Source organism: Cololabis saira, chromosome 22, assembly GCF_033807715.1.
Source record: "Cololabis saira isolate AMF1-May2022 chromosome 22, fColSai1.1, whole genome shotgun sequence".
NCBI classification, from domain to species: Eukaryota; Metazoa; Chordata; class Actinopteri; order Beloniformes; family Belonidae; genus Cololabis; species Cololabis saira.
Genome location: NC_084608.1, coordinates 9,666,627 through 9,685,687, shown reverse-complemented (window position 1 = coordinate 9,685,687; position 19,061 = coordinate 9,666,627). Strand labels below are relative to the sequence as shown.

Genomic DNA, 19,061 nt, shown 5'->3' with positions numbered 1-19,061 from the left:
GACGACAAAGAACCTATAGAGGCTATGTTATTACTTCTGCAGAGGGATGGATTAACCCTCCGGTCATTACTTTCTTTGAGCAATTAGGATCCCATCTGAGGGCAAGAGGAAAAGAAGGAGGTCACTAAAGGCTGACTCAGAGGAAAAACACCAGCGTGCACGTCTCTTTGTGTGTGTGAGCACACATGTTTTAAGGACAGACGTAGCTCTGGACAAGGCCGCGGCGCCAGCCGACTGTGCAGCAGTCGCCGCAGCCGATGGGCTTGTGTTCCTCCATTGCGACCGAGCCATCCATGACTGCAGCCCCCACTTCAGGGCTTTCACTAGCACTTATCTACATCTACATACAAAGGGCTGGACATGACTTGGGGAAAACCGATTCCCTTTTTTGGGGGGGGGGGTGGGGGTTGCATTGTTCACCGTGTCAGGCTCACCAGCGCTGAAGAAAAACAAAGATATGGATGTCATTGTGTGACAGGAAGGATCTTTGGGTGGCGACCTGTCACATCGTGTTCGTTTGATTTGATTTTCAGATACATTCTTACATTTTCATCCACTATTATCTACTCAATCACTTGCCCGGGATTAGACTTTGACTAGGTGACGTGTAAAAGGTTTGACTCCAGACATCTCTGTTACTTACATTTCGTATGACCTGCCTGACAGCCGGGGAGTCTGGCGCGTACAGGATCCGTCCCATCAGCATCGGCTTCACGGAGTGCCACACAAGCCTGGTGGCGGGATGCGACTCCAGGTCCCTCATCAGGTCGTTGCAGAACGGAGCTGGATATAGGATATACATGACGGATATACATGACCACCGCCGCAATTTCAGCTAACCAAGTCAACAATACCTAAAACGGTTTGACTGGTCAAAACACAACTGGACTATGGCCATTAAACATGTATAATGTGGTGGCCTTTACTACTTTGCTGGCCCGACGCCAAATACTGTTGAACTGGAAGAGCTCAAAACCTCCCTCACATGTCAGGTGGGTGAGAGACATCATGTTTCACCTAAAATTGGAGAAGATCAAATTCACTCTGAGGGGTAATAAGGACAAATTTAAAAAGGTTTGGTTGCCCTTTCTTATATATTTTGACAATCTCACTGCTGTCACAAACTGGGACCCCTCCTGATCAGACCCTGGTACGGCCCAATTCCATGCAATCATAAGACGGGTACTAGGGCTGGGCAATATGGACCAAAAGTCATATCTCGATTCTTGAATAAAATAAAACAAATATCCCTTTCCTGCATAACAATTAAATTAAAATACACTGTGCAATTAATACAATGTAGACAGTAACAGGCAGACTTTTCCACTGAGGTTGACAGTTGTGCAAATAACCAAACATTTGTGCAAATCTCAAATAAAACATTCAAGTCAATTTGTCACAAAATAAGCTATATCAAAATCATAAAAAAAAAAAAAAAAAAAAAATTTAAATCGATATATAAACGATATTGTCTCGTACCATATCGCGTTTGAAAATATATCAATATATTAAAATCTCGATATATCGCCCAGCCCTAACGGGTACCTTCGTCTGCATGTCTGCAGGTGAACTCTGGTTCTGGTGACTGTGACCATAGCGGTTCTATATATTAGTACTATTATAACATTTTTCTTTCTCTTTTTCTATATTTCTTTGCTTTCTTTCCTTCTTAATTCAGTTATTTACTCATTTAACTATTTATTGTTGTTGTATTTCCTTTAGAGGATCTGAGAACATGGGGTGGTGAGGGTGAGGCGGCGGGGATTTATTATGTGAAGTTTCTTAACACGTAACTTGTACATGATGTTCTCAACAAAAATGCCAATAAACAGATTTTTCAACAAAAAAAAAACACAACTGGACTGGTTGTCATCATGCTCATCAAAAAAAACCTAGATATGAAAGACAGACTTTATTGAAGAACTATGAATTTAGATCTATATTGTTATTTCTCAAATCCTTGCTCTCATTCTAGTGTTTCTACTACTTTCTGCAGCACTGCAGTCCCTCTGGGGTACAAAATGATATTGTCTCAAGAAGCTTTGCCCGCCCTTTGATCTGCTCCATTATGTCATTATGTGATCAACTCACTGGTGCTGTTGTCATACACGTAGTCACTCTTCGGCCTCCCGCTGCCGATCCCCAGGAAGGCTTTGTAGTTGTTGTCCTCGTACCAGTTAAAGGAGGTGACTCGGGAAAAAGCCCCTTCGGTGTAGCCACATACCAGCCTGGAGGCGGCAGCCATCACCTGCCTGAAAGACAGATCCTTCTGGAAGAGGGGAGTCATGACCTCCATGAACTCCCTGAAGCTGTTTCTGTTGAACAGCTGCAGAGATAAGAAGAGACAACAGATCTGCAGTAAGAAAAGAGAAACATGAGTTCATCTTCAAAAACTACAACATTTTGTTCATAGGCCGTGATATAACTTTATTATAGATGAAATCGCCAAAGAAGCTTTACTGTTGCGTTATGAACAAACAAACCACTTTGTTCTTATAAGTCTTAAAGTCATTTTTTTTATCAAATGCAACTTTCAATCTAATGCTGCCACTAGCTTTTCAGACACTTTGTCCTGGTAACTCCTCCAAACAAGCAATTTATTTCAGGGGGGATGGCATCCCCCCCTGAAATAAAAATGGTCCAAATCATCCCCCCAGTAAAACTGCCAGCCTTCCTTTCCATCCCTTATGTCATTTCATCAATGAATGTGGTTTTACTGCTATTTCAACATTTAGTCATCACCAGAAAAAGAACTTATTTGACAATTTTCACCTGTTTCAAGTACATTTTCACTTGAAATAAGTAGGAGAATCTGCCAGTGGGACAAGATTTATCTTCCATATATTCCACTGGCAGATTTTTCTACTTATTTCAAGTGAAAATTGACTTGAAACAGGTGAAAATTGTCGTTTTTTCCAGTGATGAGTCTTGTTTTAAGTGTAATGAGATTTTTTTTACTAAAATGAGACATTTTAACTAGAAATAAGACAAATATTCTTGTTATGATTTTGAGTTTTTGCCGTGATCCATTTTACTTATCCTGTGAAGGACAGAGTCATATTGATAATTCAGAAAACTGTTTTTTATTGTAGTGTTTTGATGTATTAGATGTAAGCCCAGTGGATATTTAAAGCTTACAGAAGGCTGCATTTAACTGCAGCTATGTCATTCCTGCAGTATTTCTGCAGGTGTTTTGGTCACTGCTATTATTTGTAATATATTATATTATTTGTAATCAGCACAAATTATCTGTCCCCATATGATAAAATCCACCATCCCCCCTGATTTTTTTTTTACAACTCGAGTACTGGCCATACGTGGTCTTTTTCTAACTGTAATGTCATTAAAGTTAACATTTAACATGTTTACTGAGGTCGTTGGAGCCCTTTTATGTTGCTCCGAGACTTATTGCCATTTCAGACATTACGGTGGACTTGCACCTTTCTCTCTTCACCATCATTAGGAAACAAACTTATAACCCTTCCCAGACTGATGAGGACCAACCGTTGCTTTTCTATAATCATTGCTGATGTCCTACCTTCTTGGCATTGTGTTAACGTTGATTTAAATGCTTCAGACCAGCAAATTACCAAACATACGCTTTTATAAAGACAAATCTCCCTACGGGACAAATAAAATAAATCTAATAAATCTAGAAAAATAATGATGCTCGCATCTGCTGATGATCAATTAATCAGCTGCATTTGATCAGCAGAACCTTGATAGTACTTGACATCATTTTTATGGAAGCAGCAAGGACGCACTCATGCTTTTTTCTTTTGTTTGTTGTTTTTATTTCTTGCACAGTCTTGTCATTTTGGCTTAGCTTTAATTAAATAAATCATTACATAATGTAAAATATCAAGTCTTGTCACTTATCTAAGGGTTGTATTTCCCTTATTTAAGCACCAGGTTGTTGTTGTTTTTCAGTTTTTCTTTTTGTCTTGATGTATGAAGGCTTAGATTTAAAAGAGGGTATCCTTTGTTTTTCACATGACTGTGTATTTCCATGAAGGTTTTTGGAGGATTCGAGGGGGATCTTCCACTTCTGATTCGCAGGAAGAGAAAAGACTGAATTGTTCCAATCTTCCGCTTCGGCCGCGCAGCCTCACAGACGAGCGTCTCGCCGGCAGGATGTCAGACTGTCAACTACAATTAATATTCCTTGGAAACAACTACAACAAACAAAACAATACTTCCACTCTGTCATAAATATTAATGGTGTAGGCAGGCTGGACTAGGCTGCACAAGAAACAAAAGCTTTAGAAGTTGACGTTTCTGTAAAAGCTGATGTTAGTCCACTCATACATCACCTCGTAGTTTCAAAGCAAAAGCTGACTTGGCAAAGACATTTGAGTAATAAAAACATGGATGATGTTCAAAGACTTATTGTTAGTGAGAGAAACTCAAAGACGCACATTATGTAACCTGAAGCATTTAGTCAACCTTTCCCTCGACTGGAAGCTTGACCTCACAGTCTGAGGGGTTTTTTCTTCTTTTATACGTCCCGTCGGGATGGTCCCATTATGATGAGTTATCTGTTTTTTTAGGCTGAATGGGCCTGCTCTGGATTTAGCCTTCCTTATACGCACTAAATGTTATCCCCCTACTGTCTGTTTGCGTAAAATCTCAGGCGGGAGGAAGCAACTGTTTCCTGGCAGCTAAAATTAGGCAGCAGTGAACTTTTGAAAGGGAGCTACCGGGGGCCGCTCCGGCCAGGTCCTACCTCTTCCAGTTTGTCTGAAATGGCAGACACGACCCGAACCCAGAAGTGAATATTGATGCCATCGGAGTAATTATCCAGTACGCGGGGAAGCTAAAAAAAAAAAAGAAGAAAAAAAAGGGGAAAACACAGGTTAATCTTTAAAATATTAATGTGTAATCTCATAAATCTCTCAATCATGGAGCCTTATGCTAAAACACTTTATAAACCAAAAACGACATTCAACGATATGATCTGTTGTAAATCAATATTTCGCTGTGAAAACATCCAGACGACCGCCACAATCAAGTGTTATTGCTTTGCCTTTATCTTTACCTGAGGACTGTCTTATTTATCATCTGCTGGAAAGCTCAGCACGGGCTAAAGGTTCAGGAAGCAGCACTCAACACCGGACTGCCGTCACAAACATCCTTCCCTTTTCACATCTCTGTCTCCCTGCATGAGCGGGACACTTCTCCACATCCAGGAGGCTGTGGTCATACTGGACAGCCGCCAGCCACCAAACATAAAATAATAATGACATTAAGACAGAACAACGCGGGACTCAGACGCAGGCAGCGCCGCTAAAGCCCAGTTGGCACGCGTCCATGGGATTGTGCCTGGACGAAGAGTCAAAGGACGGCCTCTGTTGTCGTCTGTCTTGTAGTGGTTCTTGTTTACTCTTGGCGTGCAGCGCCTACTAAACACAGCAGTGTCCCTACACTTAGCTAATAATAGAAAGATGCTGAGTCTGTCTGCTCAGCCGATGCGTCCTGGCTTACAGGTCCTCCGTGTTACTTCTAGCTGCTCTGAGCTGCAGGACACTCTTTAATCTAGTCTTTAGCCCATAATTAACTCTCTCTCATTCTTTTTTTAGAAGTAATTACTGTTGTCTTGTATTGAAATACAGAAACACTGTATTCAATCTATGGTTACTCATTTAGCAAACACTTGTATCCAAAGTGTCTCAAACAAGAGGAACAACAATGACGCTACAGAACCATTAGAGACCCAGGCATTAGGTGCTGAGGAATCTAAATGAATATGAAAAGAAAAGACATGTAAGGTGCCAAAATACTGACAAACACCTGCGGAGAGAGCGAGTGTAGAAAAGTCTGGTTGGATAAGTTAGGCTGTTAGAGGGGAGTAGAGATGGACGCATCTGCCCTGATAGAAACTGGTGTGGATCCACGGACGGGAACAGTTTGGATCGCTTTGTACGCAGGAGATGATCGGGCAGGTGTGCAAGCCCACAGGGTAATCTAATTACATCTAAACAAAGCCGGTGTGATTTAACCAAATGCAAATTAATACTCAATCAATTCCTCTCTCTTTTTAAAAAAGTGTGGATTTCTGAAGGCGAGAGAAGTTGTTTTTAATTATATTTCAACACAACTGGAGGATAACTAACACCTTGTTGATGTTTTTCCTACATTTCCCTGAGAAACCGCTGCCCCGCCCTGAGTCACAGCCCTCGTAAAAACACAAGCACCTGTTTATACATTGTGTCAACTGACTTTAAACACACTTGGGATCAGAGATAGGCCTGTGTGAGCACGACTCGGTGAGCACACGCCGTAGACATGTGGTGAAACACCAGGCTCAAAACATTAAATGTGCACAAGGATGAGGTAATGCCTCACTGATTAGTGGTGTTTCTGGTTACCAGCAGGTAACAAAACATAACTTTTCTTGTTTCTTTGTTTAAATAACACCATGAGTGACTGAAAAAGTTCTACTTTTCTTGCAGTATATCTGCTGGACACATTATAACGTTCTTACAGTCTTGATAAACGATCTGTGATGCAGCAAATGAGCTCTTCGTGGTATTGGCTGATAACTACTTTAGCCCCGCCACACGCTGCCAGCTCTGACACTGCTCCGTGCCAGCTTCAGGTCACTGCCAGCACTTGGCTCAGCTCTCGCCGATGTTCACTCCATTGACAACCTTTTCAAATAAGTTCATAACGTGGCGAGAACCCAAATGGGTCATATCCAAACACAGCTCTATAGGGCTCTTTTTTTTTTTTTTAAACCAAGAGAATAATTGGTGCAAATTAGCTATATTACTCTTTCTAATCCTAAACAGAGTGCTGCCACTTGAATTAAGGCATTTTAAGAGGTTAAGGCATCACATATTCTCAAAGTGCATATTTTTAACATGTTACTGATACTGACCAGCCGGAAAAGTTTGAAAAAGTCCACGTTGGCGTAGAATTTGTCCTCAATGATCTGCAGCCGTTGTGGGGTGAGGATGCACATGGCGTTGCGGACGTCGTAGAGTCCTCGGCGGCTTTGGAAGACGAGGAATCGCTCCAACAGGTTCAGGCTGCAAGCGATGTCTTTTAGATGCAAGTCTGGGACCCCAAAAGCAAACTGAGAAAGAGAGGAGATGTAGGTGGGTTCAGTGAAAACATGGACATGAGGATCATTATTCTCCTGACACTGTCCTGTGACGTGTCAGAATAGTACGTTAAATCTGTCTTGTTTGTACTCCATGTCAACAACTAATAACCAAAATAAAGTAACTATTCCAAAAAGACTATTATAACCCTTTTCTCTCAAGATAACAGACTGCCATTAGGTTTTAATGAAAGGTTTGTTCGTACAGAAGCTTTTTTTTAATATGTCCCCTTTAAATCTAAGGTGTAAATATGAGGTACATTAACACACCTGCCACACAAGGCTCTACCTGGTGGAAAAACTAGTCAATGACTGCTGACATACATTTCCAAATATGTATTGTATTGATATAAAAATGTTACACTGTGTACCTTTGACCTTGTGCACGTGTGTGGTAGTTTCTGCATGTGCGTAAATGTCTGCGTACCTGTTCGGTCCTGATTTGGGCATGAACTAGATGATAGACCACAGACTCTGTCAGAGGAATGTCTCTCAGCAGGAATGACGTCAGAGTTTCATCGTCCTTCAGGATAGTTTCCACCATCACTCCTCTACCTGCAGGGAGGCAGTTCACGTGGAACGATAAAAGTGTTGCTGGCTTCAGATGACACATTTTCTTTTGATTCAAGCACTAGGAAAACTAGTTCGGGAGTCTTATTAACGCATATCCTCGACAAGTTGTAGCAAGCGGGACCCATTAAGAGAACAGGAACGCAGGAAGACGACTTCCAAGCTCTTCCACGACTACGCTGTCACAGCACTTCCAGTAACCTGCCTGTACTTGAATAAAGTTTGCTTTGCAAGGCAGAATGCCGTTTTGGCCTCTTTCCCGGTTCTGCCCTTGATGAACTTGCTCAGTGATGTATCCGTTAGAAACAACATGCAACGGAAAAGCAAATATGGATGTTAAAAGTCAGGAATGCCTTTGATTTTGAAAGGCCAGGCAGAATCTGCTCGTGGTAGCAGCTGAACATGAACATCCACCCAAACCCCGTTTGAAACTTGTAAACGTGGTTTAATTGAGTTACAGGACCTTACTCTCATATGAATTCTTTTTCTCAGGACTCATGGGAACATGAGAGGAATGTGGATATGTATCTCTGTTATTCCATCTGCATATTTCTCCATGAGAGTGGCAGCATGAAGAGCCGCCAGACATAATCATTCACAGGCTGGAATGCACTCCATGTCACTCCTCTCCCATCATAAAAGCCCATATCGCTGGTGGGGAAACATGGTGTATACACGATAAACTATCCGTGTATACACGAGAAGGGGACAGTTACACAGTGTCTCTAAAGATGGAAGCGGCGTGTTCTCTGGTGGAGAGACCGGAGCTGACGGAGGGCACATGAACGTCGAGCGCCGCATAAACGACACTAGTGGTAAAAGTAAGCAGCTTACTTACTTACGTTACGAGCCCATCTTAAGCTCATGTGATATAATGGTGTTAGACCAGTAAAAGACACAAAAAGATACAGTTAAGTGAAAAAAAAAAAAACGAAAGTCCCCTCATGTCCAATTCAAATGATCTATGGATGTCTTAAAAATCACCTAAATAGCAACATATTACACTGTGTCGGTAATTATTCAAAACACAAAAATGCAGAAGCAGCATGTGAAAAACTAAGTAGACTCTGTCTGTTTCCATAGAAACCAAGTTTAGCCCAGGGGCAGACCATGCAGTGTTAAAAAAAATTAAAACAAAAAAATACATCTTTTAACTTTACACTTGTTGCTTAGTTGATTAAATATTGAAATATCATCAGCAAAACCTTTAGAAAACAACTCATTAAATGTAACCAGAAAAAGGCTGCATTTCCTTTGAAAATGCAGGGTCGAACGCTGATGAGCTGGACTTTACTGAAAAAACACCTGAACTGCTGAAAATCAAAGAAATTACTAAAGTCAGGAGAATATTTGAAGAAGATTCTTAAGATGAGGGGAGTTGAAGACAGGAGGAGACACTTATAGGAATATTTGCTAAAGAGAGGAAGATGACATCCAAAGAGCTGGATCAGCCGAAGCCAGGAAGATGAGCTAAAGAAAACAAGTTCAGCTGAAGAGGAGAATAAAAGGTGGAGACAGGAAGACAGGCTGGAGAAGAGAAGAATAACCTCAACGCAGGAGCATCAGTTGAAAACAACAAGATGAGCTTAAGAGAAGATAAGCTGAAGAAAGGAACTCTGTTTTGAAGAGGAAGATGAATTGAATAATTTAGCCAAACTCTTGCAGAATGATTAAATTTAGCAGGTGGCTGAAAGCCATGAAAGGAAACATTGATAGCCTCAGTAATGACCTTAGATAAAACTGTTGGAAAGAATGAAGAAGGTGGAAACCTTTTCAGTTGCTAAAGAACTTGAAATTCATCCAAATAAAGATTAAAAGGAGGAAAAAAGGGAAAGGAATTATAATTGGAGCTAAGGAGAAGGAGGAAGAAGAAGGGATGGTAGTTCTGGTTCTTTTCTGGGGCGGTTCTGGTACTGTTTGGGTGATTCTGGTTCTGTTAAGAGAGCTTCTGGTTCTGTTTGGTTTGAGGGGGTTCTGGTTCTGTCCGCGGTGGTTCTGCTTGCGTTCAGGGTGGTTGTGGTTCCAAATCATTGTCAAGGATGTCTGAAGGCTACACAATTGAAATACATTAAAACTGAACTGTATTTTTTCAGAAACATTTTAAGTATCTGAATCAGTTGGTAAGAGTTTAAAGTCCTATGAGTGGTTTAAAGTTTGAATGGTGTTTCTAGCTGAAAGTATGCTGACGTAATAAGGTCTGGAAGAGGTAGACATTTTTCAAGGATTTGAAGATTTCCCCATTATACTCCAATGGGTCTTGAAAATCCTGAAATTTCTTAAATAGTTTAAGGATTTGAAGGACCAAAGGTCGCAGCAGTAAACTCCCGAACAAGCTAAACATTTTCATATCTGAATGGTTGCAATAGCTTAAAAACTGTGGAACAAGTTAATCGGCGAAAAGCGGCGGAAGACTTTGTGAAAGAGGTACTCAATAGGTTGAATGCTGACTCAGCGTTCCACCTGTTAGTTTTGGGGGGGGGTTTCAGAAGAAAGTTTATTTTCTCTAATAAGAACATAAAATCAAAGCTTTGGTTTGCAAAACTGTGTCTGAGTTAGATACGACTATTCTGATATTGTATTAGTCATCGACTATTGAAACGATTAGTCGATTCATCCGATCATGAATCTCCTAATTATTGAATGGCTCTTATTTAGCTCTCAGCTTTTAAATTTTGCATGAGGTTCTTCTAATGATGAGTTAATTATAAATTAAAGACATTCAAGATGGACATTTAGAAATGCATCTTTTAATGAGCTTTACTTTTGGTCGCCATGGATCTGTCGCCACCATATTGTTTACCTGGAGCTGTACTTTATTACACATGTGCAACTCTTAGGAGAGATAGAAAGGAACGTCGATGCCTCATTCTGTTGAAAAACCCACGTGGTGACGATAGCGGCTGAACGCTGTGCAAATGCTCAGCAAAGATAGAAAGGAAACCGATGCCTAACTCTGCTTTTTTTTTACGACAATAGTCGACTATTAAATTCCTCAGACTATGTTTATCATTGATTTTTGGCGACAACGTCGGCCAATCATTGCACCTCTAATCTGAGTAAACTAGATTTCTGGAACTATATCCTTCGGAAAGACGAGACTGAAGTGGAGATGTGTGTCCATCATCCATAGATCACATCAAGTGGAAACCAAACTTAACATCTGGACACAAACTCCTCACACCAACTCTCAAGCATGGTGGTGGAGCAATTATCATTTGGATGTGCTCTGCAGCCACAGTTATCTGTCCAACAGTTACAGCTTAATGCAACACGACAATGGTCTTAATCATGGCAGCAAGTCCAGACCTGAACCCTGAAACTTAAAACTAAGGGCAGAAAAACCTCCATAAGCTGAAGACTTTCTATTGTATTTTGGCTTAACTTTTATTTAACAAATAATGATAATGAGCAATATCCAACTCACTGTTGCTCAAAGGACCGCAATGGAAATAAGCTTCTGCTTTATTGTGTTTTTATCCTTTTGATGATGGTGTGGCCTATGTATTTATACATTTTCCATTGTCAATAAAGATGTCAAATCAAAAATCAAATCAAATCAACTCAACTTATTTTCATGTCCTAGTAAAAACCAGATGCCTTTATCTTATCCTGCTAATCAAAGCACAACACAATCAGGTTTTTGAAGTACGAGGAGGACAGCCTGGACCACTGACCTGAGACCTTTTCCGGATGAGAGCGCAGGGTGTCCATGAAGTTACTCATGGCATTCAGTTCCCTCCAGAGGCGACCGACCTGCAGGAACTCCGGGTCACTGAAGAGGAGCTCTTCAGCATCCGAGTAGAACCGCGCCAGTCTTAGATCAGTCACAGAACAAACATTTTTTGATCTTATATTCACATTATATACATATACATTTGTGCATACACAAACAGTAAGGGCTTTGAAACCAAACACGTCTGCATCTTTATCTTGGATCGGATGTTTCAGAGGAATTCACTGGTGGAGTGAAGTTTTGCTAGACCCAGGGAACGCTTACATGGAGTTGTTGTAGTTGGACACCAGGCCAGGAGATTCACCTCGGGTGGGGTATTGAAAACAAGGGTTGTTGGCATTGCAGAAGATTCCCTGGATCCACGGCAGGACACCAGCTGAAGGCATGGCCTTGTTCGGGAAGTGGCCTGAGGGAGAAGAGCTGCATCAGTCTGTTTTTCTGGGAACGGCGGTGCACGTGGGCTAAAACGTCAGCGACACATCCCGACCAAGAGTACTATGCTCACATTCGTGTTGGCGGTAGAGGGGATTCACTCTCCGTAGCCACACCAGACCCATGAACAGCATCACAGGCCACATGATCTCCATGAAGAAACGCACCTGGTCATAACGGTGGGATGAAATCATAATATTCAAATACTGACGGGGAAAATCCTCAGAGACGTAAACAGACAGGACATTATTGCATCAACGTTGATGTAGTTCTGATGGATGCAGGGTTTTACCCTCTGCCTCCTGCGGATGGTCCAGTTCTTCCACAGCAGGAGCCGGACTTGTCCTCCTGACCCCATGGTGCCTCCTCTTCCCCCCAGCAGGGGCCCGGCTGGCTCCGGGAACCAAACCTGCAACCCACACCGACCCATAACCATCTTTACAGCTGGAGAATACGGGACTGTCTCAGAAAATTAGAATATTGTGATTTTCTGTAACGCAGTTACAAAAACAAAAATGTCATACATTCTGGATTCATTACAAATCAACTGAAATATTGCAAGCCTTTTATTATTTTAATATTGCTGATCATGGCTTACAGCTATATCTCCTTTTTTTTTTCCATCTCTGACGCTGCAAAACAAGTTTCCACACAGGAGTAATAAATGTTGTGTTTTGTTTTTTGGTGACCTGCAGAAGTGTTGTGGTTGAGTGACTGACAGTCAACTCAAAATATCCTCAAAAAATTTGAATATTCTGGGAATCTTAATCTTAAACTGTAAGCCATAATCAGCAATATTAAAATAATAAAAGGCTTGCAATATTTCAGTTGATTTGTAATGAATTCAGAATGTATGACATTTTTGTTTTTTTTAATTGCATTACAGAAAATAAAGAACTTTATCACAATATTCAAATTTTCTGAGACAGTCCTGTACAACTGTCCTTGCACTGACAGGAGTTAAGGCTGATTTATGGTCCTGCGTTACACCAAAGCAGAGCCTGCGCCGTACGGTGCGCGTCGCCGCGTACCTTACGACGTAGGCTCTGCGTCGATTTAACGCATAGCCATAATTCAGGATTTAGGGAGGCTCCTGTCTTCACCTCAAGTCAATACAGCTCGATACTGAGCCTAATGAGCTCAGGCACCTCAGAGGACAGTTGTGGACAACTTTAAACAAGGTGCTACCATTCATTTGTTATGTTGATACCATACATCAATAAATGTTGCCCTTCTTACCTACCGTATTCATACTTGGCTTCAGTTACATATGAAAGCATACTCCTTTTTTATTTTGTAATTATTTTTTTTGGTACAATTTCACTACATAGAGTTCGCTAATTTAAAGACTACGGGGTTTTGAGACTTACCTGAGCTGCACACCTGCTTCAGCCGCAGACCGGTGCAGCGGAGCGGCAGCGCGGCTCGTCCTGCAGCTCTGCGGCTGCGCGCGCAGCTGCTCCAGACCTCGTGAAGAGTTAAGCAGATTGATTTAATCTCCTTTTTCTCGGTTGCTGAAGGAGGGATAACACCTCTCCTCCGGCCCCCGGAGGCCTCGACCCGAACCACCTGGCCAGCATTGTACTCAATAATCCCGCCGCTGCTACAATGAGACGTTTTCAGTTTATTTGTCTGGTTGGAGATACAGTATTTGTTGATGTTTTTTTGCTGCGTCACGAAGAACAAGCCACTGATGGTTAACACGTGACTGAAAATAAAATATGTCGTCATAGCCTAAGACATAAGGCCTCTTTGAGTCCAAGGACATAAAATAGTTAATTACACTTTTAGATTTTATTTTTGCTTTTTAAAGTAAGGCAACGCTATTATATCTTGGTTATAACCAAAGTGAGTTATTCTGTCCCACTTTACATGCACCTGATACACCTTTGCACTTTTTTATGTAACATTTAAATACATATTAAGACCCTTGTGACACAATTTACTGCGGTTTATGAAGTGTACTGTTATATGATCTGGTCAACATACCACACATATGCATAGGAAACACTAAAACAGAGCATTTATTCTGTGTAGTACAAGTACTTATTTGTTTTAATTCAAGCATGATATTCGACTCTTGTAAGACTATAAAATAAAATCATAAATGTGTTATTTGAAAACTACAAAGTCTCTTTAAAACAGAGCCCTTCATGTCACATTTAGAGGAGCAACAAAATGACGCACCATCGTCTCAAGTTGTTGGATATATTTTAATAACTTACAAAAGGGTGTTTGTTTTAATGTACCCGTTTTCTTACACGGAAACCTTTCAACAGTCTGTCAGCCTTGTACATCACCATGAAAACCAAGTACTATTTAAATAAATGATTTGCGTCCTATTACTTACAAAATAAACCTGTAAGATTTAGGTTATTGATAAGACTACTTAAAAGGTGTAAAAACAGCTTTGGCTATTAAAGAAATTCAAATGTTATATTAAAATGTACAAAAAGAAATGCCAGGATAGAAAGCACAGGCATGTGGAAAAGCTTTTAAGACAAGTTGACAACATTATAAAAACACGTGGGTAACCTTTGCAGTTTCTTTTTCATTACAGACGTCCAGAACATCTTGTGATAAAGGCCATAACATTTCTTTACAGACGAGTTAGAAAAACAATTAATAATGACCTACATGTAACAGTTTAAAACACTCTTACTCACAGTAGGTACGACACAACTCCAACGAAAACCATGGAAGAGTATTGATGTCAGGTAAGTGCACCGATTCGCTCTTTATATATTGTAGCTACAGTATAAACACTAAAGTAACAACTCAAACATAGTTTTTTGGTATATAAACATAAATTTGTACAAAATATGAAACAAAAATGTAATTGCACAGTTTCATAAAAAAAAAAAAAAAAAGATAAATATTCCTATGAGGTGCCAAGTGTACTGAGTATGTGATTGGTAAAGAATTGTGAATTATCTTGAAAATATATTGTTTTTTAAAATACTTTTAAGTGCATCCTGTTTGCCTTCTGAGGATCAAATGTACAAGAGCAGGTACAGAAGTCCTACACCGAGTACCAGCGGCCGTACGTCTGGCTGTCTCTTGTGCAGAGTCACTGCAGACGCTTCTTAGGTTCGTTTCTACACAACATGGCACACGGTTCACATTCGACCTGTTTCAGATAGCAACACGACAACCCGCGACCTTCAGTGGATCAAACAAAATGAGCCTCTCTGTGCTCCACCTCTTGCAGGCGTCTGGGTCTTAGTCTCGGGTACACTGGTTTGGCCTGGTTTTGGCCCAGTTCCTCAGGGCTGGAACTGGGGGACTGAGACATGGTGGCCTGCTCCACATCCATGTCCTCTTCAAGAGGCTCATCCACCGACACCTCTATCTCAATCCCCAGCTCTTCCTCCTCCTCCTCCTCCTCCTCATCCTCCTCCTCGTCCTCGTCTTCCTCCTCAGCACTGTTGGTTAAGACACAGTTCTGCAGCGCTTTAGCTTTGTTCCCCGTCGGGGGCTTGTAGAAAGTTCCTGGGGGAGGCTGGAGAGTCCTGGGAGCCCTGAAAGCAGTTGCAACAGTGCTGTAATTATTTATGTTGTCCTCCCGTCTCAAAGTCCTGCTCGGCCGCACTGCAACCGTGTAAGGTCTGTTGGGGTAGATGGTGCTAATACTGCTCCCCGCCGAGCCGAGGGACAAGCTTGATGGCACAGAAGTTGATAAGCTGTTGGCGTCCGCTGCCGTACTCTCTGTGGGCGAACTGGCCGCCAGTCTGACGGCTCTGGAGGCGACCTCGTGCTTGTACTGTTTGTCCCATGTCCTGCGCAACGTCTGCGTGTCAATGAAAGTACTCCGGTAGTGCGTGCCGACTCGCAATTTCGCACTCTCGGTCTCATCCACCTCTTCGATGGAGTGGTGACAACTTCCCCGCTTCTTGTCATCCGTGTCGGGGCCGCTGCAGGCGTTGGTCTCGTCCGAGTTTCCCCGGTGGAGCACCCGCTCGGCCGGCAGGCTCACCGGCCGGGACGACAGTTTGTTGCGAGGGTGTCGAAGCTGCACCCTGGTGACGGTGACGTGCTGAGAGCGGCACAGGCCTCTCTCACCCGGTTTCCGCGCCTCGGCGACACACGACGACAAAACCCCATTGGGCGTCTCCGAGTCCGTTTCATCAGCTATAAAAAGGGAAAGATAAAAGAAAAAACGTTGAGCATTAAGATTTTATATGAAATGAGGCAGCATTCATGGGCTTAACGCTAGCGCTTTCTATGAGTTAAAGGAGCATGAGGCAGGATTGAGGCAGGATTTATGAAAAAAATTTGTATACGTTTTAAGTTTTCTAGTAATAATGTCAGATGAAGCGTTCCAAACCAAAAAGAATGAGCCCTCTAGTGTATCTCTCCTTTGCCTTGAACAGGCTGTGTGCTGCAAAATGTGCTGCAATTGTGAGGCCGAATTTCCCGCGCTGTCCTGCGGATGTGACGTCACATGACGCTGCATGTGCGTTCTCCCCGTTCTCCCGTGCCGGCTTCACTGTTGGCTGCAGTACCCCCAACAGCCGTCGTGGTGAAGGGTGGCGCTAGAGAGTCTCATTTCTTAAAAGGAGCCTCATGCTCCTTTAAAAGGTGACATATTTATGCAAAGATTGTTTTATAATATGTCCATTTTAGCTTGTGACAATACTGACCAGGTTCAAAGTCACTTCCATCAAGGCTCGGAGCAGTTTCCTGAACTTCTGCCAGTAAGTGTGAAGAAGGAATTACGGAGGAATGTCTCTTAAACACCTTAGAGCTCTGCTGTAAGGACAAGACAGAATAAGGTAAATTAAAATCCAGCATTAATGACAAATATGATCTTCCATTAACACAAGCCAGTGTCACACGATAAACTAGAAACTAGTTACCTCTTTGATGTCTCCCAGCGACCTGGAGTGCCTGCTCAGCTGCTGCTCCTTCTCTTGGCGGGTTTCTGGGCGGTGATGGGCATCCACTTCTGTGGGCGAGGTGCTGCTGAGAGGACTGAGCGGGGTGTCGAACACCATCTGGTAGTGTCTGATCAGGAGCTCCACGATGAGAGCCTGGTAGGGGTAATCCACCAGGGAGGAGAGGGAAACCTCAGCATCTGCCTGCCTCGGCTTGAGCAGCGTGGGGCCAAAGATGATGCCCAGGTTGCTGGCTGTCATCTTGTTTTCCTCTGAGCACTCCGTCACCCTTGAGAGAGGAAGGAAGATTAAAGAACTGGTGAGTTACTAAAGAAAAAAAAAACGTAAAAAATTGTATTTTTGTCTGTCTTTTCCGTTAAATCACGAAGCTGCTTCAATCCCTACCTGTGCAGGTGCTCTATGAGGAACTGCAGAGTCTTGTGGTTAGCTGGAGGCAGATGTCTTAGCAGGTCCTTGACCTTGAACAGCACTCGGTTGAGTTCGACGCTGAACTGAGCTGGGCTCGCGGGGCTGGGACTGAGCCGCAGCGCTTCCAGCTCCTCCGCGATGATGCCCTGGCTCTCCTTGGCCAGACCGATGAAGTCGTTATAGTAACGGAACAGGATGAGAGGCTCCGGAAGCTGGAGAAACAAAAAAAAGAGAGAAATGAATAAACAAATAGAAACAAGGAAGTTAAATATAAACAGAGACAACCAAAATATCTAGGAAAATACATGGACCAAAAATAAACCAAGAAATCCAAACAAAAGCTGAGTGTTTCTTTATTTTTTATATCAACATTATTTAAGAGACATTTTTATAATTCCAAAGCTAAATCCCAGCAAGAAGACGAGCCCACCTGTCTCAGGTAGAGTTTGAGGACGTTGCTGATGTCGTGGGGATACATGTCAGACAGCTCCACCAGGTCCTTCCCGTTCTCAAACGCCTGGCACAACTTCTCCACCCGAGACTTGGCCCCGTTCACGCGGTAGATCCCCTTCAGAGCACAAAGGCAAAGGGTCTCAATGCAAGAATCTCACGGCAGGCTTTCTGACTCGTCCTGCTGAAACTGGACAGACGGCTGATGGACATGAAAGAAAACATATCGTGCCCCCTTTTGTTTTGCCTTTCAAAAGCTGAAACAATTTCCTGAGTTTTTTATTAAATGTCTGTGGCATTTTTAGGTCACGGTGCCAAAGAGATCCGGTACAGTAGCTCTGCTTTGAGCCACGTGTTCAAAGCTACCTTCCTTTTTTTAGAAACCAGTTATCAACAGTTTGCTAACCCCTGCAAAGCACCATGGGATATGTGAGCCCTCTGAGGAAGGGAGGGCCTTCATTTTGACCCAGGCCTTAGTGGCTTAAATGACATATTTTCAGTGAAAGCTCTACGTTTTTTATACAGTAATCACTTTAGTCACAAATATACACACTATATTCTCACATACACATCATTTTTCATAAAATGTTCACTCTAAAAGACACCAACACAAACGTTATCTAATGCCATGATTGCATTTGCACAGATACTTATTACCATCTTTTGCTTTTAGTTTTTGGGGGAATTTTATTTAATTATTTTGCCTTTTTTTTTTTTTTTTAATGACATTCTGGTACCATATTGGAAATGTATTATTCCCCTTCCAGATGACATGTACTGGGGTTTACATGTGGTAATCATCCTGTTTTCTAAACTAATGACAGCATTTTTCCAAACTGAAAAGGAAGAATACCTTAATGTTGAGCGCTCTGTTCTCGATTTCCGACGTACACTTCCGTAAGATGAAGGGGATGCCGTCTTGACTGTTCTTCGCCGCCTGCGTGAAGTCGATGCCGAAGAGGTGGAGCTTCCCCTGGAGCTTCTTGTGGCCACACTGTATGGCCAGAGTTTCCAAACACTTCTTATGACAGGCCAGGGAACACTGCGAGCACAAGTAAGGGCAAAGTATAAAACTCTAAACAAAGTAAGAATAAAATTTTTTGTCTAAATGATAAACGACTCGATCTGTAGACAAAAAAAAAGCACTTGGCTAAGCATTTCACAGTTTAGGCTCCAAAAATCCCATCTAGTGACCCCCTGAAAGCAGCATGAGTGAATGATCTCAACGCAGGGCGGGGGGGTGCACTCCCATGTCAATCTGTATTACATAATCTCTTCTTTTTCTATTTACCTCTTACATTATTTTTTGTTCCCTTGTATTGAATAAATATGGACAGAAACTTGATATAAAGTCAGCAGAGACGGGGGCGCACAGGCTTGAAGGAAAACAGTCTCCAGAAGACAAACAAAGGATCTTCAGTCTCCCCTGCCCGTTCCCCCCGACTGGGAGCTGTTGGTTATTTTG

General features: G+C 42.2%; 2 protein-coding genes across 3 annotated transcripts in view; both read right to left on the bottom strand.

The window, feature by feature from the left end:
- Positions 1 to 13,225, bottom strand: part of abca4a (ATP-binding cassette, sub-family A (ABC1), member 4a) — a 40,384-nt gene extending 27,159 nt beyond the window's left edge. The window contains exons 1-10 of the mRNA XM_061713939.1: positions 13,211 to 13,225; positions 12,133 to 12,249; positions 11,914 to 12,007; positions 11,673 to 11,814; positions 11,350 to 11,489; positions 7,533 to 7,660; positions 6,881 to 7,078; positions 4,727 to 4,816; positions 2,092 to 2,326; positions 644 to 783 (exon numbers count right to left, since the gene is read on the bottom strand). Coding sequence (XP_061569923.1) covers positions 644 to 783; positions 2,092 to 2,326; positions 4,727 to 4,816; positions 6,881 to 7,078; positions 7,533 to 7,660; positions 11,350 to 11,489; positions 11,673 to 11,814; positions 11,914 to 12,007; positions 12,133 to 12,198 — 1,233 coding nt within the window. The 5' untranslated portion in view covers positions 12,199 to 12,249; positions 13,211 to 13,225. The remainder of the gene's footprint in view (positions 1 to 643; positions 784 to 2,091; positions 2,327 to 4,726; positions 4,817 to 6,880; positions 7,079 to 7,532; positions 7,661 to 11,349; positions 11,490 to 11,672; positions 11,815 to 11,913; positions 12,008 to 12,132; positions 12,250 to 13,210) is intronic.
- Positions 13,226 to 14,034: 809 nt separating this feature from the next.
- The window catches only part of arhgap29a (Rho GTPase activating protein 29a), a 36,613-nt gene continuing 31,586 nt past the window's right edge, over positions 14,035 to 19,061 (bottom strand). For both annotated transcript variants that reach the window (XM_061713075.1, XM_061713076.1), the window contains 6 exons: positions 18,450 to 18,638; positions 17,577 to 17,714; positions 17,123 to 17,358; positions 16,700 to 17,006; positions 16,484 to 16,592; positions 14,035 to 15,971 (listed from right to left, as the gene is read on the bottom strand). In XM_061713075.1, the coding sequence (XP_061569059.1) occupies positions 15,013 to 15,971; positions 16,484 to 16,592; positions 16,700 to 17,006; positions 17,123 to 17,358; positions 17,577 to 17,714; positions 18,450 to 18,638 (1,938 nt within the window). In that variant the 3' untranslated portion in view covers positions 14,035 to 15,012. The remainder of the gene's footprint in view (positions 15,972 to 16,483; positions 16,593 to 16,699; positions 17,007 to 17,122; positions 17,359 to 17,576; positions 17,715 to 18,449; positions 18,639 to 19,061) is intronic.